We start from the raw sequence: 27,809 nt of genomic DNA, 5'->3' as shown, positions 1-27,809 counted from the left end.
ATGAGCCTTGGTCCGGCAGCCGATTCCCGGCGTGGACTTAGCCCCCAGGGTGGCTGAAAAGGCAGCGGGTGCAGATTTGAGCGCGGCGGTAAAGGTATTTCCCTCTCCCCCCGTAGCTGGAGATTGCCCGGCACGCAACCGGTAAGCGCAGAGACCAGGTAAAGTAGAAACCTTTACTTTTAAGTCTTCGGTCTCCAAGGCTTGAATAGCCATGCCGATCTTCCTCCCAACAAGGTTTAAAATCGGGTTGAGCAGCCCTCATTTGGCTAGGCCCCGATTCGGTGTGAGGGTCCACACGTGGAGACCCTCGGGGGGGGGTCGCCATCTTACCATCGAGGTCATTGGCGCCATTTCCCCCCCCAACCGACAGTACACACAGGGCAGGCCAGAGGACCGAGGCGCCTAACTTGAGCGAGCCCATAACGGCACACGCTGAGCTGTGTGCACAGCGGCGCGCATAACTGTGCCGCATGCACATCGGCATGCACATTGGAGTCGGACGCACAAAGTCTGTAGCCCGTGCGCATAACTTCTGCGCAACCGGCACGCACAACTAAGCGCAGCCGTGTGCATACCTCCACGCATGGACGAGTTTGAAGCTCTACACACTCACAAACAATGGCACCACCATCCAAGAAGGCCAAGGGACACTTTCTTTGCCCAGCCTGCCATTTAAGAGCCGCGCAACCTGAATTGGAATCCCTCCTATGCCAACAGTGCGAACAGGCTCAAGGGGAAGCAAAACAAGACCCCCTACAGCCAGGAGAGGGTCCGGAACCACTGATGATGGCATCCTGGACCTATGTATTTCCAACTCGGCGCCCCCACAGAAAAGTACCTCTGGGGCTTCCACTACAACCCCTCCTGGGATCAACATGGACCCAGGAACCTTCTCCTGGGTGGAATTTTTTAACGGGCTGCAAACCTTTTATCCAGGCACAAGCCCTTTCCGGCATCTCCCAAGTTCCTTGAGACATGCCTCTCCTAACCAAGAGCTTCCCTGATGGGGATCTAGACACCTCAGAAGATGAAATTGACTCCCTGGAAGAAGGAGAAATTCCCCCAGGGATGGAGCCATACCGAACCATGCTCAGATTCTTCCACAAGGACAAATTACCAGCCCTCGTGTCCCAGACTCTGAAGACATTGGGCCTTCCAGGCACAGATCATATAACGGAACCAAAGAAGAACCCCATTTTGGTGTACTTCCATAAGGCCTCATGCTACTTTCCTATGTTGGAGCCCATCAAGGAACTGATTGACCTGGAATGGAATGCTCCAGAGGTCAGCTTCAAAGGGGGGCAGGCCCTAGAAGCCCTATACCCGCTGGAACCCACGGCTAAGGAACTCCTATGCTTCCCAAAAGTGGACGCTATAATCTGCAGTGTCTCGAAGCGCTCTACGATCCCTGTGGAGGGAGGAGCGGCACTGAAAGATACCCAGGACAGAAGGCTGGAAGCCATCCTTAAGCAGTCCTTTGACGTATCAGCAATGACGCTACAGATTGCTTCCTGCTGCACATTGGTGGCACGTTGCTGTTCGCTCCTCTCTAGAGATGCAACCACGCCCGGAGAAACGATGGAGCCTGCGGTCTCCTTCCTCACCGATGCTACCTCAGATCTTGTGCGCACCTCAGCCACGGGTGGCACCGCGGCAGTGGCGGCCAGAAGACAACTATGGCTCCTGAATTGGTCGACTGACGCGACATCCAAAGTGAACCTTACGAGAATGCCTTTTAAAGGATCTCTCTTGTTCGGAAGCGAACTGGAGAAGGTAGCCAACAAATGGGGCGAATCTCCAGTACCCCAACTACCTGAAGACAGGAACAAAAGAACATATCAGTGGTCCTCCCCCAGAAGAGCTAAGGGCAGAGGATCGCAGCAGAGGGTGACGTCAGCTTTGAAATCTGACTCCGTCTCCGTCTCCCATCTGCTACCAGGAGAGCACGGTACCCATTGGTCCTGAGTCCATCCGTCTACACTAAGTAAAACGAAATTATCAGGTAAGTAATTTCTCCATTATTTTTACTATTTGTAAATAATTTTGAGTTTTTCTATCTTATAATATATTGGTGTAGATGCTGTGTTGAGCTGTCTTCATGTTACTTTAATTTTTCCTTCCTAAAGTTTCTTATACTCACAGACTTTGGAGGCAGTTTTCAAAAGTATTTACATGCATAAAAGCACGTTTGAAAATTGCTTTTACATGCGTAACTCCTTTGAAAATTCACTTCATAAGGCTGTTTTGTCAAAAGGTCCTTGTGTGCGTAAATCAGCTTTTAAAAATTGCTACAATATAAACTACTTTTATGTGTGTAACTCCTTTGAAAATTCCCTCCTAAATGTTCAAAGTTCATTTTGTGTTGTAGGGTAAAGGTGATTATGTGCTTTCTAAATGGAGGATGGATCCTGTTACAAAGCAAATAGCTATTCAAAATCTAGTGGATTCAAGTATGATACAAGGTAAAAAAAAAAAAATTGGGTGAAATAAACATTAAGCATGACATTTGAGAAACCTAGTGAAAGATGTACTGTGTTAATTTTGAAGTGATTGATTCTGCTACCTAAAATAAGGGATGACTGAAAACTCCAAACTCTCAGCAAGGTCAAGTCATACTGAACTTTTTTTTTTTTGAGATACATTATTTAATGGCGTGTTCTCAATAGGTTATCTGGTGGGTTATAACAGTGGTAGACAAGTGACTTCCTTTCCTAGTTGTATTTTAACTGCAGATTAATCTGTGAAAACCCATTAACAACTTCTAAAACTTTTAAGGCAGTCATATTATTCATCATCATTTTGCTACTCATTGAGAATGTGGCATAAAGTTGAGCTATATTGTGCCTAAGGTGGCTGCTAATGCTTGTGCTTCCAAAAAAACTAAAAAGTCATGGCGTAGGAGACTATGTCCTTTCATGGATTACAAACTGGTTAAAAGACAGGAAACAGAGTAGGATTAAATGGTCAATTTTCTCAGTGGAAATGGGTAAACAGTGGAGTGCCTCAGGGATCTGTATTTGTGCTTTTCAATATATTTATAAATGATCTGGAAAGAAATATGACGAGTGAGGTTATCAAATTTGCGGATGATACAAAATTATTCAGAGTAGTTAAATCACAAGTGGATTGTGATACATTACAGGAGGACCATGCGAGACTGGAAGATTGGGCATCCAAATGGCAGATGAAATTTAATGTGGACAAGTGCAAGGTGTTGCATATAGGGAAAAATAACCCTTGCTGTAGTTATACAATGTTAGGTTCCATATTAGGAGCTTACCACCCAGGAAAAAGATCTAGGCATCATAGTGGATGATAATTTGAAATCATCTGCTCAGGGTGCTGCAGCAGTCAAAAAAGCAAACAGAATGTTCGGAATTATTAGGAAGGGAATGGTTAATAAAACAGAAAATATCATAATGCCTCTGTATCGCTCCATGGTGAGACCGCACCTTGAAATCTGTATACAATTCTGGTCGCCGCATCTCAAAAAAGATGTAGTTGTGATGGAGAAGGTACAGAGAAGGGCAAACAAAATGATAAAGGGGATGGAACAGCTCCCCTATGAGGAAAGGCTGAAGAGGTTAGGGCTGTTCAGCTAGGAGAAAAAACGGCTGAGGGGGGGATATGATAGAGGTCTTTAAGATCATGAGAGGTCTTGAACGAGTAGATGTGAATCAGTTATTTACACTTTCTGATAATAGAAGGACTAGGGGGCTCTCCATCAAGTTAGCAAGTAGCACATTTAGGACTAATCGGAGAAAATTCTTTTTCACTCAACGCACAATTAAGCTCTGGAATTTGTTGCCAGAGGATGTGGTAGTGCAGTTAGTGTAGCTGGGTTTAAAAAAGGTTTGGATAAGTTCTTGGAGGAAAAGTCCATTAACTGCTATTGATCAAGTTGACTTAGGGATTGGCCTCTGCTATTACTGGCATCAGTAACGTGATATTCTTGGTGTTTGGGTACTTGCCAGGTTCTTGTGGCTTGGTTTGGCCTCTGTTGGAAACAGGATGCTGGGCTTGATGGACCCTTGGCATGGCAATTTCTTATGAAAATAATTTAATTGGAATGCTATAGAAGGAGAGCTAGAGCTAAAATATATGTCCTAGAAAGGAGAAAATGCACATTTAAATGGTTTTGCATTTTAAATTGAGGTTTTTTTTATCATCCTGCTATGCCAGTCCAGACAAATGGGTTATGTCCCCCTACCAGCAGGTGGAGATTGTTGTGATTTTGAGGTGTTTGAGTGGATTCTTGGGTACTGTGGAGATGACCACGCCCACGGGGAGGAGCCCCACGAGGAACCACAGTACTAGGCTAGACTCGAGATGCACAAACACAGAGATTCGTCTTTTATTATTTATTTATTTATTTATTTTAAGTTTTTTTATACCGATTTTCCTGCATAAAATGCATATCAAACCGGTTTACAATGAAACAGAATGAGCAGGAAGTAAAATTCCTTAGTCTAATACATTTAAACATCAATAATGAAATAATTTTAAACAAAGCAAAAAGCTAAATAACATTAATAAAAGTTAAATTATTAACATAAACATAATTATATTAGAAGGAGCACAAAGGTTAGCATGAAGGGGAGCACACCCGGCACGCGACGCCTGGTGTAATTGTGCCGTTAATCGGGTCGCCGCTGGCTGGTCGTCATGACGTGGGGGGGGGGGGGGGGGCAAGTCTTCACATCGCTGATTTTCTCTTTTAACATCTCAGTTCATTTTTACTATTTTTTTGTGTCTTTTTCTCACAAGATGTAGTTTTCTTTAAGTGCCCGATGGTAGTGGGCTGCCCCTCTGTAACAGCGCCTGGACCAAGGTGAGCCTTGCACGGCCAACGAAGACTAGGCAAGGGGAATGCTGAGGTACAGGTTAGAACAGAGTCCAATCTTTAGGCAAAAGTAGCGGTGACGAATCCGGTAGGGTTTTGGGAAGGTCTCAGGATCCAGGAACTCGGAGACCTCACTCAGCACGGAGCTCAAGTGGACTCGAAGTTTGGAGCCTGAGGATAAAAGTTTCTACGAGGAAGAGATCACTCAGAGCGAGGACAATAAAACCCGGGCGTCTGAGGCTACGTTGCCACGAAGAAGGTTCTGAATTGATTGAAGATCAAGATGAAAGTGGACGAAGACATCAGATAACGGAGAAACGTCCAGACAATCTGAAGATGAAGACGTCTGAGGTAGAAGACGAAGCTGAGAGACCATGGACGAAGAAGACAAACATGGAATTCCAACGAAGAACACAAGCCTTGAGAAGCTGAATGGTAGAGAAGTCCTAGAGAGGACTGGCTCCTTTCGAATGCGAGGAGGGAATGATAACAAGCTCCTTTTGTACTGAAGAGGAAGGCTGATCCAAGATTACATCAGCGGTGCACCACTCCCATACTGTTCCTTTAAATATAGAGAGAAGTGCCGGCCTCGCCCCCTAGGAGGAAGCATGAAGTGTAGGACCACGGACAGCGGCCCTGCTGCACGCTGGAGACTGCAGGAGAGAAGTTGGAGGAAGAATTAGGCCTCACAGCAGGCCCCGACGACATGGGAGGCTTCCTGCCACTGAGGAGGGACCGAAAGCGGCTCCATGCTGCAGGCGAGCCTGGGGCTTCAGGCCTTCCTTCCCCGGAGGGCTTCAGGTAAGGTTGGTGGCCTCCGGGCCAGATAGAGAGACGTTATTGGTGGCCTCCTGGTCGCATGAGAAGTGGGCACGCAGCTCCTGCCGTGAGGGAAGCTTATCGGCGGCCTCCAGGCCACTAGGGAGGTAGAAGCATGGCCCCTGCCGCGCAGAACGTGTCGCGGTCTCCAGACCGTGCCGGGAGTCACAGCGCGGCTCCAGCCGCGAGGAAAGATTGTCGGCAGCCTCCGGGCTGCAGATGACGGCAAAAAAGGTGGAGGAGCTGCCCAGGAAGGCATAATCGTAACAGACTGCAAAAGAACGTTGGTATACTACAAACGGAGAATGCATATGGAACCGAGGTCATTGCAACTTTTTGTCACCTTTAATCCTAATTCGCCTGAATTGCTGGTGGAGAAGAGGACTATCTCGAGCTGGATTTCCCAATGCATCCAGATCTGCTATTCTAAGAATTCAGAATCACTTCCTAGCAAGGTGAAGGCGCATCAGGTCCAAACAGTGGCTACCTCGATTGCTCACCTTCGCAGCGTGCCGTTACTAGACATCTGCAAGGCTGCCACGTGGTCGTCACTGCATACCTTCACGTCGCATTACTGCCTGGACCAGCAAATGTCCTCAGACACGACAATGGGTGCAGCAGTATTGGAGCACTTCTCGCGGAGAGGACTCTTCATGGGTGTCCATGGTAAGTCGAGTTGGGCTCGCTACAGTCAAATCAGTGGGATAGTGACAAGGTCGGTCAGTCACATCAAGCGCAACTTGGGGGCTGGGTACTCCCAGACAGCATGGCTAATTCAGCCCTGCTATCGATGGGAAAAAGCAAGTCTGCTTACCGTAAACGGTGGTTCCGTCGATAGCAAGATGAATTAGCCATGCCGACCCACCTGCCTCCCTGGGCAGCCCTGGGGATATCTGTCACATATGGTTGTTTCTTCCTGCTATGTTATAGACTGAGGGGAACGAGGTCGCTAGATCGTGCAGGAAGTCACTCGCAGCTGCACAGAGCAACGGTCTAACTGCTTGGAGAAGCTCCACCTAGAGGTTGCCAGAGGACGTCCCAGACAGCATGGCTAATTCATCCTGCTATCTAAAGGAAACACAGTTTACAATAAGCAAACTAGCATTTTTTCTGACCTAATGGAGGCTGTCTAGTAATTTTTCTTAAGAGTGCGTTATTTTGTTGTTATGTGCTATTTAAATTCTGTGAGCTTAATTCTGATTTCTGCTTTCGATTGCTTTGTCATAAGAATACTGGCTTTGCCTGGCTTACACCACAGTATATACCAGTGGTGTCATGGAAAGGCTGGTGTCTTTTGTCTCCAAGTGCTGGTAGGGGGATATAACCCACTCATTTGGACTGGTGTAGCAGGATTCAAGGAAAGGATATTAACAGGTAAGAATAAATTTCTCCATTTTTTCAAGATTATCTATCTATATAAATAAAAATGTAAATGTTCGTTTATTCAAAATCTTAAATCTCCGAAAGTTCTTCACCGATTGCTTTGAAATTTTGACACAACGTTGCATTCGAATACGCGCGTGTTTTTATATACCTGTATTATATAGATGTCATACCTGTGACTGGTAAAAACATGCTTTTTTGGAAAAACAGCGCCATCTGTTGGACTTAAAAGCAACACAAGCTATCTACAATATAAATGGGCTCTGACTGACGGACCACAAATGCGCAGTAGAGAGCAGCTCTACCGCGCGTGTGCGGATCATTGAGCTCTGCGCTGCATGCTGGGTGTCACAGAGGGGAGGAGAAAAGGGCAGACGAGTTGCCACTCCAAGAAACGGCTCAGCCCGTTCCTCCACCGCTGGGGAAGGGGAAGGGGGAGGGGGAGTAGGGACTGCCGGACAGTTACACACAGGAGGAGGAAAGGGTAGAAGAGTCACCGAGCCAGTCCGTCCACTGCCGGGGAAGGGGGGGAGAGAGTTGGGACGGCCGGAGCAGAGCAAATGCGCATTGTGAAATTAAACCAGACTGAGCCACAGCAACGCGTGGCCGGGTACAGCTAGTAATTAAATAAATTAATCAATCTCGATGTAGTAATTGCTCATCCACAAAGGCTAAAAGCAAAAAATTTGTTATGCAACACAGGAATATTTGTTCCCTCTCCAGCTGCATATAAAGTCCCTCTGTGTTGCAGCTTTCTAAGAGCTGCCACAGGGCATTAGAGGATGTCCAAACTTTTGTAGAGAATATAATGTCTTTTTCTTTTGAGCGTGACTAGCTGTTTGAGACAGCTAGTTGAAATACCTTTTTACCATAAAGTAAGTTCTTCCATATTTGTTTCTGTAATACAATGTATTTTTTTAGAAAATGGAATGGATTAATGCTTTTGTGTTTTGCAGGTGCAAGGAAATTCCACATTCTTGGCAATTTGCTCTTTGTTTTGGATGAAGATGTAAGATAAGACATATTTTTAACATAGTTTAAAGTGCTTCTAATTTTTAATACATTTCTTTTATTTTTCATGTTAGTACAGTATATCTGCAAAATTTACACATGCAAATTACATAGTTCCCTGTACATGCCCAGATTAGACCAGACTCCTGGGTTTTGCCTCCCCTCCAGCAGATAGAGACAGATAAAGTTTTACTGACACTGCCACATAACACAAGTGCCACTTGCAGTCCCTCGATCTTTCTCTGTCTCCAGCAGAAGGTGGAGGTGCAAAGCTAGCAGACTGAGAAAATAAAATAATTAAGAAAATAAATAAATAAATATAAATATATATGTATGTATATAATCAATCTCGATGTAGTAAATATATATATATATTTATATATTTTGGAGATTGCCATCCAGGGGGGTTGCTAGGTCCTGGTGAGGCCATTCCCCCTTGTTTTGTGGCAGATAAGCAGGGGATTGAGAGCCCTTTTTTTGCTCAGTTCTTCGCTAGTGAGGGCAGACAGCTGGTGGTCCGATTCCCTAGCCCTGGAGGACGGACAGAGCCTAGGCCATTCTTCTTTTAAGGGAAGTGGTCATTTTTTTCTTTATTGTGCTGCTGAGCCTGATTTTTAAAAAAAAAAGTTTGAGTTGCTCAGGCAGTGAGCTGCTGTAGTCTGTGCATTGTTGCACCGGCTCCTCGTTATCGTGGCCTTTTCTCTCTCTAATGCATGTAGCTCCTTCTTCCCCTGTTCTTCCGGTGATCTCTGGCACACCGCTGTGATGCCATACAGGTCGAGTTGCTCTGATTGTGGAGAAGCTCGTGTCTTTCCCGGGACGGTAAATGTTCTAAGTGCCTCTCTGGGGGGAAGGGCTCTTCGCTTGCAGTAGCGACTTCGTTGAGCAGCTGCTGCAAGCCTGGAAGGTTCTCTCGTGCGCAGCAGCCAGTGGACGACCCATTCCCTCTAAGCGCAAGAACAGCAGACATTTTGTCCTTCATGGCTACTTTGCAGGCAGCGGAGGGGGAGGGAGATTTTCCTCCTCCTTTGTCCCCAGTGCTAAGGGCCTCCAGTGGAGGTCATAACGCTGAGGAACTTCATTCAGATAGTGAGGAAGACCAGCTGGGGGAGTCGGATGGTTCCTCTGATTTTTATGCCGACATTGTTTTGCTTTTACATAGGGCTTATTCAGCTAGGAAGGCCATGGGGCGGTGCAGGGGGCACCAGCACGCCCTGGCCCTTCAAAAAGGGGTAGGTCGGCTCAGGTGACAGTGGCCACAAGAGTTCAGCGGGTTCTGGGGGTCCCAGTGCCGCCGGCCACTGTGGATAGCTTCTCTGAGGTTTCAGAGGGTGACCATCCACCAATACAGAATCCAAAGGACGTAGATCCGGATTTGGTGGAGCATGATCCAGATGATAGCCATGGCAAAGCCCTGGCTGTGGAAGGGGATGATCCTAAAATGGTGCAGCTCTTCCATAGGGAGGAGTTGAGTCCCTTGATACCCTATGTTCTGGAGGAATTGGATATAAAAATCCAGCGGGACGAATCAGATCAGGAGGAGGTGGATCTGGTTATGGATGGCCTTTGAGGCCTTGCAAAGTTCTTTCCCTTTCATAGTTTGTTCAAAACATTGGTATTTATGGAGTGGGATACTCCTGAGACCGGCTTGAAGGTTAGCAGAGCCATGGACAAATTATATCATTTGCCCGAAGGTATGCTCGAGCTCCTGAGGGTCCCAAAAGTGGATGCCTCAGTTTCAGCTGTTACTAAGAAGACAACTGTTCCAATGGCTGGGTCTGCAGCACTGAAAGACCTTCAAGATAGAAAGTTGGAGGCTGAAATCAAGAAGATATTTGAGATTTTGGCTCTCGGCATATGAGCTGCGGTGTGCAGCATTTTTATGCTAAGAGCGAGTTTGCGCTGGGTACAGCAGTTGCAAGCGGACAAATCCTTGTGTGACCTCATTAGGACTTCACAAAATAGACCGGAAGGTGGTGTGTCAGAGCCAGAAGGCTAGTATTAAAGCAAGACAGACCAACTGCCTTAGATTTAAATAATTTATTTGCACATATATCTCTTGAACAAGAGAGCCCAAGTTTGGCCTAGTTTCGCACAAGGCTGCTTCGGGGGCTTTACCAGAGGTGAGATTGGAAATCAATTTCTCAAGTTGTTATCTAAGATAACCTTGCCGTGATCATATATTTTTATTTGTATACATCGGTCTATTGAAGCAATCACTGGAACCGTGAAGGCAAGTGAGCAATTTCACCGTATCTTACTGCCTGGGCTCTTTTGTTCGAGAGATATATGTGCAAATAAATTATTTTAATGTAAGGCAGCTGGTCTGTCTTGCTTTAATACTAGCTCATTAGGACTTCATCCAGGACCATGATGTTGACTGTACCAGCCCATAGACTGTAATTGAGGAATTAGTCAGCAGCTATTTCATCCAAGTCACAGTTGGGATCATTGCCCTTCAGAGGGAAGTTGCTGTTTGGTCAGAACTTGGAGGAGATGATTAAGCTTCTTGGGAGAATAAGGATCACAATTTGCCTGAAGATAAGCCGAAAGGAAAGGGGTCTTTTCCTCTACGCTCTCGCTTCAGAGGTGCCCAAAGGCAATCCTTGGGAAGGCAACCATCTTGGAATCAGTCCTTTCGCAGGTGAAAGCTGAATAGAGATGGCTCTTCCTAGGGTGGCACTGGAGCCAAGTCTGCTCGATGAGGCGAAGCCGGTTCACTCCTTGGTTCCTGAGATAGGAGGTCGGTTAGCTCTTTTCTACAAGGAGTGGGTCAAGATCACATCAGACCAGTGGGTCGGTCTTAAGCATGATAGAACAAGGTTACGCTTTAGAATTTGCTAGCCCACTCAGAGATTTGTGCAGGGACAGGCTGCTATTCCATTTACTTCATAGTCCCCCAAGAAAGAGAGCATGTTCCACCCAATTCTGGATTTAAAAAAGGTGGACATGCCCTTTGTCTCCCTTGCTCTTTGCATTATTTTTGGAACCTTTCACTACGAGGATACGGGCTTCTGGGTCTATAACGGGAATCCCCATGGGTCGCACCCCATTCAAAATTTCTCTCTTTGCAGATGACATCCTGCTGACTCTTACCAACCCCAGGGCGTCAATTGGAGAGGTTGTGGAAGAGATTCAGGAATTTAGTGCTGTTTCAGGTTTTAAAATAAATATGGATAAGACAGAGTTGTTAAATGTAAACGCAGGCCAGGATGTCATCATGGACTTGGTGAGGCACTACCCTTTTAAAATCGCCCAAACATCCCTTAAATATTTGGGGGTCCAGATCGGAGCGGAGGTGAGTGACCTGTATAGGCTTAATTATATGCCGTTATTACAAAAAATACGGACAGACTTATTAAAGTGGGACAAAGAGCAATTTTCCTGGTTAGGGCGTGTTGCCATAATTAAGATGAATGTCCTGCCCAGATTTCTTTATTTTTTTCACACTATCCCAATTGTGATTTCCACTCCCATACTAAGATCCTGGCAGAAAATCCTGTTCGACTTCATTTGGCGTAAACGCCCACCCCGGGTATCTAGACGACTATTGTTTCAAACACGGGATAAGGGAGGCTTGGGAGTCCCCAACATTGAATGGTATTATGTGGCTGCTCAATTGGCGGCGATTCCCGACATGCACAGGAAGGGTTCTCCAAAACAATGGGCTAATTTTGAAGGTCAACTCCTGGGGGGTGTGCCATTGTCCGCTCTGGTGTGGCAACCCCGCGACACCTGGGTGGCATCTGGTCCATTGACGGCGGCGCTGGACACCACTTTACGCTTATGGGACAAATGGAAGACACGCGTGGTGGGGGACCAGGTGTATTACCATTCCACAGGCATATATCATAATTTACAATTCCCGACGGGGCGCTCCAATCGCGCCTTTCAAGCTTGGAAAGCGAAGGGGATCTACCGAATTGAACATTTGCTTAAAGGAGGCTCTTTAATGACCTGGCAAGACATACAAGCTATATATAAGCTTCCTCCTGCGGATTTTCTTGCGGGGAGCCAGGTTTTGCATTTTCTTCGCACTCCCCTCATCACTTCTTCCCTTCAACGGGGGAAATCGCAATTTGAGACATATTGTACAAACATTGATAAAACACGAGGGATAATTTCTAAGATTTATTCTCTTCTCATTGGACGGACTGATGAACCTTTCCCACACATGCGGTCTTGGGACTTGGATTTGGGTACCCAATTGTCCAAAGCGGATTGGAAGTATATCTACTTACAGGCTCGCAAATGCTCAGTATCTGCCTCCCTACAGGAGAATTGCTACAAGATGATTACCCGCTGGTATCTTACACCGCAAGTTCTCCATCGCAGATACCCCAGAACTAATACAACATGCTGGAGAGAGTGTGGACAACTTGGGACCTTTTTTCACGTCTGGTGGGCGTGTGACAAAATTCATACTTTATGGACTCATGTAGCACAGTGGCTTGAAGACATTTTAGAGGTCCGTGGTGTTCTGGACCCTGGCTTCATGCTCCTTCACCGCTTGCCACTCTCTATGAATAAACCACACATTCTCTTTTGCCAACAAGTGTTTATTGCAACTCGCCTGTTGATAGCTGGATGCTGGAAACAACCCGTGGTGCCCTCTCTCGGTATAGTACAACACAAGGTGCATCTGCTGTGCAAAATGGCCGCTATAACGGCAGAACTCCAAGCTACCCCGCAAAAATTTCAAGAGAATTGGGCCCCATTTCTGCAATGGGAAAAGCAACAGGCAACCTGATTTCTGTCTGGGCTTCGGATGACTTTACATTGTTTTCCCCCTGGACATTTGCCTTATTACTGGCTTACTCCAGTGTCCATATCGCTGTATATGGGTGCTCCCTGCGGAAAACCATTGGTATGCCTGATCGTTGGATGATCACGAGTTTTTGACTTTGGATTACATAGATTGAGCTCTTGGACATGGGAGGGGGGAGGTGTTGTGGGGATAGTTGGGTGGGGAGGGGGGGTATGGGGAAGTTTCATGGGACTAAAGTTCTGTAATGCATTACTGCGATTTCTGTTTCTTGTATGTTAAATAACCAAAAACTAATAAAAATCTAAGTTTAAAAAAAAAAAAGTTGGACATGGCTCTAAAGGTTCCTCTGTTTCGAATGGAAACCCTGCGTTCGGTGTTTGTGTCAGTGCACAAGGGGGAGTACCTGGCGTCTCTGAATTTGACCGAAGCATACTTGCACATAGGAATTCTGCTTGATCATCAAAGATATGAGATTCATGGGTTCTGGGGGAACATTTTCAATTTTAAGCCCTGCTTTTCGGTCTGGCGACAGCGCCCAGGACCTTCACCAAGGTGTAATGGTCATGGTGGCTGCAGCTCTCTGAAGGGACGGGGTCTTAATTCACCCCTATCTGGATGACTAGCTGATTCTGGCAAAGTCAGAATCCCTTTGCAGGGAGGCAGTGAACTTAGTCCTCTGGTGCCTAAGATCATTGGGATGGATAGTCAATCTGACCAAGAATCATCTTTCCCCTTCCCAGGTTTTGGAATTTCTGGGAGCATGTTTCAATCCCATGATGTGGAAGGTTTTTCTTACCGAGGAGTGGATTTCCAAATTAGAAGCTCAGGTTCGCGGATTATTGGAGAAGCAGGTGCCCAAGGTTTGGGGTTACTTGTAGGTTCTTGGGTCTAAGGCTTCCACTTTGGAATTGGTCCCATGGGCATTTGCTCATATGAGGCCTCTACAGTCGACTTTACTATCCCGCTGGAACCCATTGTCGGAGCAGTTTCACCTGATGCTTCCTCTTATGGAGTTTGCCAGGCCCATTCTTTCGTGGTGGCTAGTTCTAGACAAGTTGAGATAAGGTGTGGATCTGGAAGTCCCAGACTGGATGACCGATGCCAGCCTTTCTGCTTGGGGAGCGGTATGCCAGGACCAGACCATACAGGGGCAATGTTCGATGGAGGAAGACGTGGTCCATCAATTGCTTGGAGATGAGAGCAGTGAGATTGGCACTACAGGCATTCCTGCCCCTGTTGACTGGGTAGCCAGTGAGTGTTATCGGACAATGCTGCATAAATCACATATTCCCTTGAGGTAAATTCTGCTGTATTGCTGCTTCTGCACAAGTATTTTTCTGTACCCAATATACTGAATTTAGTGAGCCCCTTCTATTTTTCCCTATATACCTTTATGAGCATTTTTTCCTGTAACACTACCTATTATGGGATGTACCTAAAGTATGGTTCACAGCCTCTTATTGATGTTTTCTGGCAGTGTGGCATTTCTGTCTATTCATTTCTTCCATCCAGATAGCGTGGGACTTGCGCTATGGTGACCTTAGCCGCTCCTGTATTTATTTCTCCTCTTTCTATATTTTCTCCTTCTGTTTTTTCTACTCGTACCCGTCGTTCTGCCTATTTATCTACTCCAACTGATGTACCTGATGAATTTAAATTGTTCAGCCGAACTGAAATCTTTTTTGCTTCTTGGCTGACTCCTGGTGTTCAAGCTGCTACAAATGCCAAATGGATTCAGACTGTTCGTTATCAATTTATGCAATTTATTAACTTAACTACTGAAGGACTTAATGCTCTCAACTCTGAACTAAGAGCAACTGCTGTCATGGCTCAGCAGAATCGTTTGGCTTTAGATTCAATCCTTGCCTCAAAGGGAGGTGTCTGTGTTATTATTCATACTGGTTTCTCTTTGTTGTTCTTATCTTTACTACAACATTATTATATAATTACCTGGCTCTGAAAGGTAACATATGTAGTCTTATCATAAGATTTCTTTTCTTTATAATGTAGTCATTCTTGCAGCTCCACTATAGAGCTAATGGCTACCTAGTGAAACTTAGTTATGCTGTTATTATTTGTCAATTAGAGAGTGCGTGTCTGCCTATGAGTCTCATTTACTTTAGGGGGGTTCTAGAGGGATAACAACACACACAAGGTTAGCTGTTAGCTTACACATTTAGCCCATTTGCCATAATCACTTTCCACTGTTCTGTCTTCACCTCTGGTACTTGGGTGTGCCACTTTGCCATTTGTAAGTGGCACAAGAGGGAAATGAGAAGTATGCCTGAACAGAAAACCAACATGGAGAAGGAAATCCCCAGAAGCCTCTGCTTTTCTTTAGCCTGCCTAGGCTGAATGGACTCTGAGTGAATTTCTGAGCATGACTTACAGTATGTCCCTGGATATCTGCAGAGGCTGGCAAGCTGGCACCAGACATGTGATGCCTATTTTTAGGGTCACAAAGGAGAAACCACAGGGGAGCTTCAGGCACTATTCTCAGGAGTTTTTAATCAAAACAACTACAGACGTGTTGATTATCTTGACCAGTAAAGATTTTAACAGAACAAAGAACTATCTCGAAAGCCATGGTAAATGGGCTACACTTTCCTAGCAAAGCAATCAGGGATAGTTAGGGATGATCTAATCATGCATTTGACATCACAACTTATGTAAATGATTCTTTGGGCAGTCACGCAAGTCTAGAAGCTTCCACAATATTGTATGTTATCTATAAAAGAAGGGTCACTTCCTGTATATGAAGAGATGCTGGTCAGTTTGTCAGACAAAAGGGCATCCAGTACCCAGCATCTCCCGAGAACACTTACACTGATTAATAAAAAGAAATTATACTTTCTACTGAGTCTAAGTGTTCTTGTGTCCCTGGCTATAAGCATAGAGTGCGCTTTACATTACAGATGATGGTGGCTTACATCAACCACCAGGATGGCACCAAAAGTCAAGTGGTGTCTCAGGAATCCCGGGAATTAATCGGCTGGACAGAGCAGCATCTAACGCTGTTAGTGGCCTCCCATATAGTGGGCATGGATAACATGCAAGCGGATTTTCTGAGCTGACAACAACTGGACCATGGAGAGTAGGAGCTGTCAGAGGAAGCAGTGCGCCTCATCAGTTGCAGATGAAGCAGGCCGCACATGGATCTGATGGCAACTTTCCGCAATGCCAAGGCCCCGCAGTTCTTCAGTCAAAGAAGGGAATGAGGAGCAGAAAGGGTAGATGCTTTAGTTCTGCCTTGGCCAAAGGACGTCCTTCTGTATGTGTTTCCGCCATGACCTCTAGTGGGTAAATTCTTGTGTCGCATAGAGGTCCATCCAGGCACTGTGATTCTCATAGCGCCAGAGTGGCCGAGGCATCCTTGGTGTGCAGACTTGATCAACCTAGCAGTGGATGGTCCATTGTGGCTAGCTCATCTGCCGAATCTTCTATGTCAAGGCTCCATGTTTTCACATCAGGCAGCTCGCTTCTGTCTGGCGGCTTGGATTTTGAGAGGGAGCAATTAAGGAATAAGGGTTATTCTGAAGGAGTCATTGCTACTCTTTTGCAGTCTAGGAAGACTTCCACCTCCTTGGCCTATGTGAGGGTATGGAGAGTTTTTGAGGCCTGGTATATGGAACAAGTTGTTGATCCTATGCGAGCCTCTGTATCATATATTCTGGCCTTTCTGCAAAATGGTCTGGTCAAGGGTTTATCCTTTAGTTCCCTCAGGGGTCAGGTGGCGGCTTTGGGCTGTCTTTGAGGGAAGGTTCAAGGAGTGTCTCTAGCTGCTCATCCAGATGTGGTGTGCTTTCTCTGGGGAGCAAAGCATTTGCGTCCTCCAGTTAGGAAACGTTGCCGTTCCTGGAGCCTTACTGTAGGCCTTAAAAGTATGTCTGTGGCACCGTTTGAACCATTGAAACGGGCTACTATGAAAGATCTCACTTTGAAGTGTTTTTTTTTGTTTTGTTTTTGTGGCGATTTATTTGGCTCGTTGGATTTCGGAGCTTCAGGCCTTGTCATGCAGAGAACCTTTTTTTGAGATTTTCGGATTCCAGGCTCTCCTTGAGGACAGTTGCTTCTTTTCTGCTGAAGGTGGTATCATCATTCCACTTAAACCAATCAGTGGAGCTCCCTCCTTCCCCTAGTTTGGATCCGTCTATGCCTCAAGCCACAGAGTTGCAACATTTGGACGTGAAGCATGCATTGTTGCGGTACCTCGAGGTTACTAACAGCTTCCGTTTATCGGATCATCTTTTTGTGCTACGGAGTGGTACAAAAAAGGGTCATAAGGAGTCAAAAGCCACAGTTGCTCAGTGGTTGAAAGAGCCTATTAATTCCGCATACATCTGTCAGTTGTCCTATCCCAGAGGAGTTAAAGGCTCATTCTACCCATTCTCAGGCAGCCTCTTGGGCCGAGTGTCAGCAAGTTTTGCCACAAGAAATCTGTAGGGCGGCTATTTGGAAATCTTTGCACACTTTTGCTAGGCATTACCGTTTGGATGTCCAGGCCCTAGAGGCCATGGCTTTTGGTGAGTGTGCTTCGAGTGGGGCTCTCGAGGTCCCATCCTATTTAGGGAAGCTTTGGTACATCCCAGGAATCTGGACTGATCTGTGCTCGTACAGGGAAAGGAAAATTGGTTCTCACCTGCTAATTTTCGTTCCTGTAGTGCCACAGATCAGTCCAGAGTTCTGTCCACCGGAGGAAAGGGGAAGCTTGGAAAGTCCGCTCGATCTGTTGTGATTATGCAGAAGAATGGCACGGATTTTCTTAGTCCTCCACGGGTTTGTGTGTGGGCACTGTTGTCTGTTCCACTTTCCATTGCTAGTTAGTTATTGTATTGGTATTTGTTCTATTTTTTGGCTTGGGTACAGATCAATACTGAGGGACTGCAGATGACGCTTCGTGTTATGTAGCGGTGTCAGTAAAACTTTCTCTGTCTCCATCTGTTGGAGGGGAGACAAACCCAGGAGTCTGGACTGATCTGTGACATTACAGGAACAAACATTAATGGGTAAGAACCAATTTTCCTTTTTAGTGGTCATGTAGCCTGTTAGATAAAGAGGTGGATTATTTTGTTGCGGGCTTAGATGTGATTTATGGTTGGTTTGTTTTTTTGATGGGTTTTTTTTTTGTTTTATTTTTATTCTTTTTCTGGTTGCTCCGGTTCAATTCTATGCAAACAAGTGCAACTGTCACAAATGTTCCTTCTTGGGCAACAGTCTTTTAGAAGGTCCCCACTCTTAGATATGACATTAACTAGGCAACAAAATGTTTTGTTCATAAGACTTGGCCACATAGGGTCTACGGCAGGAACATCTGTAAGGCCATTATGATGTAGTTCATGCATTCCCTCTCTTGTGCATAGTCGCATGACCTCTCTGACCCTGACAGTCACAAAACTACTAGCTCCTATGACTAGAGCATATAGCTGAATGATATAGTAAGCTCTCTTCCCTCCAGAAATGCCAAAATAAAGATTAACAAAAAATATATATAAGGTGATACCTTTTTTATTGTAATAACTGACAGAACTGCCTCCCTATTAGAGTCCTAGGTGACCCACAGCTGTTCCTATACACCATTGTACATGGAACTTACAGCACTAACTTCTGAACTATTGGGTCAGCCCATGTTTTAATTTTTTTTTTTTTTAATTCATAGAAGAGGTCTATATTCAGACACAGTCCAGATAGCAATGTTAGCTGGATAAACTTATCCAGCTAACTTTGAAGGTGTATTCAATAGTGCAGTTAGCTGGCTAGCTGACTGGCTAAATGAATATCTAGGCACTTATCTAGCTAAATGCTAGCCAGCTAATAAGTTAGGGTACTATTGAGCTGGATAATTCAGGGGGGTTCCAGAGGCATAACTAGGAGGAGTTGAGTTAGTCGGCTGGTTAAGCAAAAAAGCTGGCTAATGTTAGCCGGCTATATTTAGCTGGCTAATTTTAAGGTAGCCAGCTATATTCAGTAGTGCAATGACACTACTGAATATACCTTCAAAGTTAGCCGGATAAGTTTATCCAGCTAACTTTGCTGTCTGGACTGTATGAATATGGACCTCAGAAATGTTTTGGAGAGTGGGATACTCAAGCTGGTTTTACATATACAGTCTAGCAGGCTTCAAAAACATGTCTTAACTATACCCGAAAGGTCTGAATAAAGTGTTTGAACATCTTCTAGGACGTTTTGAGTATGTGGGATGTTTATACGCTTGCAATGGTTTGGGACTGCTCTTCAATTCATGTTGAAGATTTTCTTCTAACTACAGAGGCTGACTCAACATCTTCAGTCACACGGTAAATATGTAATAGGAAGAATATGAAATCATGGGACTTTTACATTTTGGAAAATGAGGTTCCTATTCGTACCCCGGATCAGTCCAGACAAGTGGGTTTATGCATTCCTTTGAGGGCCATCCCTCGGGTGGAGCAGGGCAACAGGAGGGTTAGTGACCCCTGTCCTAACTGTGCCCCTCTTGTCAGGGCACCCCTCTGGGCCCTTCACTCCCTCTGTGTCCCTGGCATCCTCAGGGTTCGGCCTCCAGAAGCAGGGAGGTATTTCTGTTCTTTTTTTTGGTCCCTTTTCTGGCTGGGTTTGTTTCTTTAAAAAAAAAAAAAAAAAAAGTACAGCAGTAGCAGCTGAGAGTAGGGCTAAGGCAGCGGGTAAATGACTGTATTCTTACCGGGAGGCATACAAGAGGGAACAGGCCGAATTTCCTTTGTTGGTCAGGGCCAGGTGCTGGATATTTAAGTACCAGACAGCGTCGGGGAGCGCTCATGTCGGCAGGGGCTATTTTTAGGCCCAACCGCACTGGCATACCGACTCCCGCGCAGCACAGCAAAATTTGTCACAGGTGCCGTTTAAAGCGGGCTCAACTCAATTCTGCCTTAGTTTGCCACAAATGTGCCTCGGGGGGTGGGGGTGGGGGGGGAGGAGACCTCCACAGGACCCCCGGGGGGGGCGGCAAGTGCATGAGGGCGGCTGAACTGGCTCTGGAGATTGGGGGGGGGGGGGGCGGAGGAGCCTGTGGCCATTTTGTCAGCATGTGCTGAGCATCAGGCTGCTATTTCAGAGCCTCGGACTCCCCTCTCACTCTGTTTCCTGATGAACAGTACCCTGCTGGTGGCAGGGGAAGGAGAGTGGCTCAGGGCGTCGCTGGTCAGGACTCTTCCTTCTCAGATCCAGAGGCGTTTTCCACAGACTTTATTCTTCTCCTCCATAATGCTTATTTAGCCAGGAAGGATTTAGGGTCCAAGAGACCCTTACTCAGGAATTCCCGGGCGGCCAAGAAGGCTAGGGATCAGAGGCCTGTGGGGGCAGGAAGGATCCTGTGTTCACTGGATCTCAGGCCGCGGAGGAAGAAGATTCATCGGAGGGGACGGATGATCCTGATGATCCTGATCAGATGCAGGGGGGTCCTATGGATACGGACAAGGACCCTGTTGGTGCCTTGGGGTATCCGATGCAGGATCCGGATGCAGTGACGATCGAAGAAGGTGATGATCCACGAAGGGAGGAACTGGGTCCGCTGATTCCTCAGGTGCTGGAGGAGCTGGGGATTAAAGTCACCCAGGAGGACTTGGATAATGAGGGAGTGAACCCGGTCCTGGAGGGATTACGGGGACCTCCTAAGGCCTTTCTTTTGCCAAAGAAGGTGAAGCAGCTGGTGGATCGGGAGTGAGAATCTCCTGAGGCAGGCCTCAATGTAGCGAGAGCTATGGCGAAGTTATATCCCTTGCCGGAGCAGACCTTGAAGTCTTGGACAACTCCCAGGGTGGATGTAGCTATGTCTGCGGTTACCAAAAAGACGACCATCCCGGTAGTGGGGGCGGCAGCTGTAAAGGGTGTCCAGGATCGGAAGCTGGAAATTCTGCTCAAGAGGTTGTTTGAGTTGCAGCTTTGAGTCTTTGTGTGGCAGTGTGCAGAAATTTGATGCAGAGAGCCTGCTTATGCTGGGTACAGAAGGCACATGACAAGCGGTCAGGGACAGCGGCTGAGACAGTGCAGGTGGCCCACTTGGAAGCAGGAGTGGCCTATGTGGCTGATGCTCTTTATGACATGATCTGTACTTCCGCCAGGAGTATGGTGTCTGCAGTGGCGGTGTAGAGGCTCCTATGGCTGCAAAATTGATCAGCAGCCATAAGAGCCCAGCTGTTGGCACTCCTCTTCAAGGGGAAGCTACTCTTTGGGGAGGACCTGGAGCAGCTCATGAAGCAGTTGGGAGAGTTGAATGGTAATAAGTTACCTGAGGACAGAAAGTTCCCTAAGAAGTCCTTTCTGTCGCAAGCTCATTTTCAGGAGGTGCAGAGGTTTCATGTGGGCAGGAGCCCTGCGACAGCATTGCAGAAACAGAGTTCTGGCAGACAGCAGCCCTTTTGGAGTCAGCGCAGACCCCTGAAGGATGGTGGCTCTCAAGGGGGCGGTGAAAATAAGATTGGTCTACTTCTCTCCGGAGGCTATCAGAGGGAGGCTGTCCCTCTTTTATGAGGAGTGGACCAGAATCACGTCAGACTGGTGAGTCTTGGAGGTGATCAGAGAAGGCTACACCTTAGGATTTTCTCGTCCACTCAGGGACGCTTTTCCGGTCTCCCGCTGCGTCTCCTGGTACAAGCAAGAGGTGGTGCGGAGTACTCTACATCGGTTGTAACTCCTGCACGCCATTGTACTGGAGATTCCTCAAAAGCAGGGACAAGGCCAGTATTCATTATACTTCATGGTGCCAAAAAAGGAGGAGACCTTTCGGCCCATTCTCGATCTGCAGAAGGTCAATGCTGCCCTCTGGGTGCCACAGTTTTGGTTAGAGACGCGCATAGTGAAAGCGGCGGTGTGCAAAGGGGAGTTTCTAGCATTGTTGGACTTGACGGAAGCCTATCTTCATATCCCTCTTCAGGCCGAACACCAATGGTTCCTGAGGTTCATGGTTCTGGGAGAACATTTCCAATTTCGGGCTCTTCCCTTTGGGTTGGCAACAGCACCATGCATGTTCACAAACGTGATTGTGGTAGTGGCGGCGGCACTCAGAAAGGAAGGTATCCTGGTGCACCCACACCTGAACGATTGGCTGATATGGGCGAAGTCGGAGGTGGAGTGTGGTCGCTCAGTCTAGCGGGTACTGCAGCTTCTGTAGTCATTGGGCTGAGTGACGAACCTAGCAAAGAGTCATTTGAAGCTGGCCCAGTCATTGGAGTATCTGGGGGCGTGCTTCGATACCCGGTTAGGGAAGGTGTTTCTGACTACATAGAGAGTAGTCAAGTTGCAGAGTCAAATCCTTCGGCTACTGTGCCTTTCATTGCACCAGGTCTGGATTACTTTCAGGTCCTGGGTTGCATGGCGTGTATGCTGGAATTAGTCCCATGGGCCTTTGCTTACATGTGTCCTCTGCATAGGGTTCTGTTATCCCGATGGAATCTGCTTTCGTAAGAATTTTAGCTTTCTTTACCGTTGCTGGAGGATGCCAGATCCAGTCTCTTGTGGTGGCTCTCGGCACAATCTGGAGAAAGGGATGGATCTGGAAGTGCCCGACTGAGTGCTAGTGACCATGGATGCCAGTCTTTCTGGCTGGGGGGGTGATTTGTCAAGAGAAATCAGCCCATGGTCGGTGGTCACCGGAGGAGGTGACCTGGTCTATTAATTAGTTTGAAACCAGGGCAGTATGCAAAGCCTTACTGGCATTTCTTCCACTCTTTCGAGACAAGTCGGTGTGAGTGTTCTCTGATAATGTGACAACACTGGTGTACATTAATCGTTAAAGTGGTACAAAGAGTCATCTAGTGGTGCTAGAGGCACAAGAACTGTTCATGTGGGCAGAGAAACATCTGGTGAGAATAGCAGCTTCTCATTTCACCGGGGTGGACAAATGTGCAGGTGGACTTCCTCAGCAGACAGCATCTGGACCCAGGGGAGAGGGAGATGTTGGCAGAAGTCTTCACCATGCTGCAGGCAAGGTGGAGCAGACAAGCGGTGGACCTCATGGCGACTCTGGGGAAATTAAAAAACAGATCATTTTTTTTAGTTGCAGAAGGGAAGGAGAGGGCATCGATGCTCTAGTTCAAGCGTGGCCGACGCATCAGTTGCTATACGTGTTACCACCGTGACCTCTCATAGGTCAAGTGCTGCAGCGCAGCGAGATTCATCTGGGCAGGGTGATTCTGGTGGTGCCTGAGTGGCTGCACCCACCGTGGTTTGCAGACCACCTTCGTCAAGCGGTGGACTGTCCCATTCACTTGACCCATCTGACAGGATTGCTGTGACAGGGGCCCGTATTTTCAGACCAGGAGGATCACTTCTATCTAGCGGCTTGACTTTTGAGAGGCGTCAATTCCGTTTGAAGGGTTATTCAGAGCCTGTAATTGCGACTTTGCTTCGGGCAAGGAGACCTTCTACATCTATGATTTATGTCCAAGTGTGGAGGGTGTTTGAATCATGGTGTTTTCAAAACAAGGTGCAACCTTTGAAGGTGGATGTTCCGCAGATCCTGGCCTTTCTGCAAAGTGGTTTGGCTAAGGGTTTGGCCTATCATTCCCTTCGGGTCAAGGTAGCAGCCTTGGGTTCCCTTCGAGGTAGGATTCAGAGAAGACCTTTTGGCATCTCATTCGGATGTAATTTGTTTCCTTAAGGGGGTGAAATGTCTGCATCCTCTAGTACGGAGGATTTGACCAGCCTGGAACCTTAATTTAGTGCTTAGAGTACTGTGTGCTCCTCCCTTTGAACCAATGTGGAGAGTGTTGTTAAAGGATTTAAATCTGAAGGCTGTTTTCCTGGTGGCTATCTGTTCGGCTAGGTGAATTTCTGAGCTGCAAGCATTGTCGTGTAGGGACCCTTTCCTGTGTTTTTCGGAGGATGGGGTTTCTTTACATACAGTTCCTTCTTTTTTGCCTAAAGTGGTGTCCTCTTTCCACCTTAACCAGGTTGTCAAGCTACCAGCCTTTTCAAATTTGTCAACTGATGCTCCGATGGTAAGGGAGCTTCACTTGTTGGATGTGCGTCGAATTCTTTTGTGATATCTTAAGGTGGCGAATCTTAACGTGGCGAATGCCTTTTGGAGATCTGGTCACCTGTTTGTCCCGTTCAGTGGAGCGAAGAAGGGAGATCAAGCTTCCAAGGGTACTATTGCACGATGGTTGAAGGAGACGATAGCTTCGGCTTACATCTGTTAGGGCCGGTTGGTGCCAGATGGGTTGAGAGCGCAGGCAACCTCTTGGGCGGAGTGTCAACTGCTTTCTCCGCAAGAGATTTGTCAAGCAGTGACGTGGTCGTCTTTTCACACTTTTACCATACATTACCGCTTGGATGTGCAGGCGCCAGAGGAGGCGAATTTTGGGGAAAGTGTGTTGCACACAGGTCTTTCAAGTTCCCACCCATAATAGAGGGTCTTGGGTACACCCCACTTGTCTGGACTGATCCGGGCTATGAACAGGAAAGTAAAATTGGTTCTTATCTGCTAATTTACGTTCCTGAAGTACCATGAATCAGCCCAGAGACCTGTCCCCATCTTTCGAAAGACTTTCTCACTTCTGGATGTTGCTGAGCTGGTATGTGATATACTCAATTTAATGAGAGGTGTACATAGTTTGGTATGTGTTTTGTGTTAAGTCAAGGGGTCTAGTTCCAGGGGCTCCAACTTTAATTCTCTGTTCGCCTTATTGTTCATTAGGGGGTTTAACATAGACATCTTGGCTTGGGTACAGGTCAATACTGAGGGGACTGCAGGTGGCACTCTCGATTATGTAGCAGTGCCTCAAAGTTTTGTGTTGTGCCCCCATCTGCTGGTAGGGATGCATAAACCTACTTGTCTGGACTGATCCCGTGGTACTTCAGGAACCAATTTTCCTTTGGCCATTTTTGTAATTTAACCCAAGGAATATTGTAGAAATGTCCATATTTTGTTTTGGTTTTCTGTCTTCCAGGCATGGGGATGCAAACCTTAAACTAATAGTGTTGGTGACTCCTGATAACAAACAGGTATATTTTTCCATGATATTACTAGTCCCAGAGAAACAGTAAGTGGATAATCTTGGGGGGGGGAGGGGCACGATCCTGACTTAAATATGCAGTCATTTGCCTTTATCTGGAAAGCATTCACAAATGGAGAGAATGCTTATCAGCATTTTTAGTGTCTAAGAAAATTATTATTTTTAATGCAATTTGATTAATTCATTGGTTAATTTTTTGCAGTGTAAACCAAATTGGTCAAGTTGGTGGTTAGTCATTTTTGCTATTGCCCATGTTAATGTTAACACTGGAGTGCCAGTGTTTTGAATTATGTGCATTTCCTCTGCAAGTTGTTTCTTTGATACTTCCAATGCTTTTTACATGTAGAATAACAGCCATTGATTTCATTGGAGTAATAAAAGTTGTAATAGAGTTGGAAGTGTAGCATATCCAGTAATATCTCAACAACAAAAATGTTGAGGAAATAGTTGTTTAGCAACAGACCTGTAGGTTTAGAACATTATAAAAAGTTCACAGATTTTTTTTCACTTGAATTTTGTTTTCCAGATGAGAAACCTCAGGGTTTATTCATTACCCACAATGAGTTTGCTATATTCTGTGGAAGTATCGAATGTTTCTACGCTAGTTCAGACTGGAATCGGTGCAGTAAGTTTCTGTTGATGTCCATTCTGAAGTCATGATTTTTGTTTGTTATATGAAGCAGTTGGTGCTATTATTTTGTCTCATTATGCTGCCATGCCTTTCAATCCAGTCTGGATGGATGACCATGTTGATTAAAATCTGTTTAAAAAAAGATTTAATACCAGCTGTTAAACGTTTTCCTTTTAGCCAGTCCTCCAATATCTATATTCTTGTTTAGAATGAAATTTGCATGTCTCTATCACAAATCAACCAGCCAAATCAGATGATTCAAGACTGATTTACATGAGGCATCTGGTACAGCTCTACATTTTATTACTTTTATTATTGTTTGGTTTGGATTTTTTTTTTTTTTATTCATTAGGGTAAGGACATAAAGATATGCTGAGTTGATCCCCCAAGAAAAATATAGCAATATAGGATTTGGAGTTTACAAAAAGATCACTAAGTAATATCATTTTTTAATTTTCTGATCTCTTTTACAGGATACAATATATCTCCTGGAAGAAATTTATGAAGATCAACAAGGGTTTGTGATACATTCTCACATCCATTCAGTCTTTGTGCTGTTTTGAAATTTAAATTTAAAAATGTCTCTAATAGTTGTTGCCATATGTTATTTCTGGGATTACTTTTAGGTCACCTGAAAATCCATCTATGCTAGTAATGAGATCTTTAACTGAAGCATTACCAGAAAACAGGTATTTTAATTAAAATAATAATAATAGAATGCTCCTTGGTTGTCTACCTTACCTTTTTAGAATGCATGTTTTTTCCCCCCCCTAGATTAAGTCGTTTACTTCACAAGCGCAAGTTTGATGATGCTGAGAAATTTGCCATTCAGTTTGGATTGGATGTTGAGGTAAAACTGGATATGTTTAATATGAACTATTCAGGAGTATCTGTACATGATAAGAGTACATTTGTGGCTCAGTTCTGTGACAGGATCACCATTCTGCTAAAGGACTTGATATCAGCAGACAAAACCCCCTAATATGAGACCCCATTCATTATACTTGATTGTGTGCATCACCTATCCTGACTCCATCCACTGCCAAGCTCTTGTCCCAACATCAAGAAACCCTGTGAATATCCATCCATTATATAAAGAATGGAAGGTTTTGCCATCTCAATAAAAGGTCTTTATTTATGGAGCTCCATCATAAGAACATAAGATATACCATACTGGATCAGACCAAGGATCCATCAAGCCCAGCATCCTGTTTCCAGCATTAGCCAGTCCAAGTCACAAGTACCTAGCAACAACCCAAACATTAAATAGATCTCAAGCTATTATTCCTTATTGATTATTAGCAGTTTATGGATTTTTCCTAGGAACTTATCCAAACCTTTTTTAAACATAGTTAAACTAACTGCCATAACCACATCCTCTGGCAATGAATTCCAGAGCTTAACTATACACTGAGTGAAAAATAATTTTCTGCGTTTTGTTTTACATGAGCTACTTGCTAACTTCATGGAGTGTTCCCTACTCCTTCTGTTATCTGAGAGAGTAAATAACCGATTTACATTAACCTGTTCAAGTTCTTTTCTTGATTGTGTAGACCTCTATCATATCCCTCCTAAGTCATCTCTTCTCCAAACTGAACAGCCCTAACCTCTTTAGCCTTTCCTCACTGGGAACCATTCCATGCCTCTTATCATTTTGGTTGTCCTTCTCTGTACTTTCTCCAATGCAACTATATATCTCTTTTGACATGTGGCAACCAGAATTGCACACAGTATTCAAGGTGCAGTCTCACCATGGAGCGATACAGAGGCATTCCTGAACATACCCAGATCAGTCCAGACAAGCGGGTTTTATTCATCCCTACCAGCAGATGGAGGTAAGGAACAAAACTTTGGGCACTGCCACATATACAAGAGTGCCACCTGCAGTCCCTCAGTATTTCTCTATCTCTAGCAGATGGTAGAGGTGCTAACCCTGCAGTCCTGACTGACTGGATATTTTAAGGAAGATTGCTCCCCGAGGTGACAGGCTTCTGCAGAAGGGTCATCCCTCGGGTTGAACCGGGCGAACAGGGGGTTGGATGTCCCTGGCCAGCTTCAGCCCGGGACCACTGACAGCCAGTGGTCTGGTTCTCTCGGTGGGCCCAAAGCCCCTTCCCCTGCCCAGGACAGGGAAGTAACCTTACTTTTATTTTTCTGCTTTCCTGTGTGTCTGGGCCTTTAAATCTTTGTTGTAAAAAAAAAAAAAAAAAAGTCACCTGCAGCTGTCTGCTTTTGCAACAGCAGAAGCATGTGTGCAGGCTGTGCGGCCTAGCAGGCTGAAACCTCTGCGAGATAGTCTGGTGCAGGCCGAGCGCAGTAAGGGGGCGGATCGGGGGATCATTCAGAGGAGGGTGGTCTCGCCAGGGCAGATTCACTCTGCTGGCT

At 45.8% G+C, this 27,809-nt stretch overlaps 1 protein-coding gene across 3 annotated transcripts in view; it reads left to right on the top strand.

Moving 5' to 3' along the window:
- KNTC1 (kinetochore associated 1) overlaps positions 1-27,809 on the top strand; it is a 422,937-nt gene that overhangs the window by 56,181 nt on the left and 338,947 nt on the right. For all 3 annotated transcript variants that reach the window (XM_029571458.1, XM_029571459.1, XM_029571460.1), the window contains exons 9-16: positions 2,369-2,462; positions 8,002-8,054; positions 19,002-19,117; positions 24,728-24,782; positions 25,320-25,418; positions 25,898-25,941; positions 26,051-26,113; positions 26,199-26,274. In XM_029571458.1, coding sequence (XP_029427318.1) covers positions 2,369-2,462; positions 8,002-8,054; positions 19,002-19,117; positions 24,728-24,782; positions 25,320-25,418; positions 25,898-25,941; positions 26,051-26,113; positions 26,199-26,274 — 600 coding nt within the window. The remainder of the gene's footprint in view (positions 1-2,368; positions 2,463-8,001; positions 8,055-19,001; positions 19,118-24,727; positions 24,783-25,319; positions 25,419-25,897; positions 25,942-26,050; positions 26,114-26,198; positions 26,275-27,809) is intronic.

Source organism: Rhinatrema bivittatum, chromosome 11 (assembly GCF_901001135.1).
Source record: "Rhinatrema bivittatum chromosome 11, aRhiBiv1.1, whole genome shotgun sequence".
NCBI lineage: Eukaryota > Metazoa > Chordata > Amphibia > Gymnophiona > Rhinatrematidae > Rhinatrema > Rhinatrema bivittatum.
This window is presented reverse-complemented; position numbering and strand designations above follow the sequence as displayed.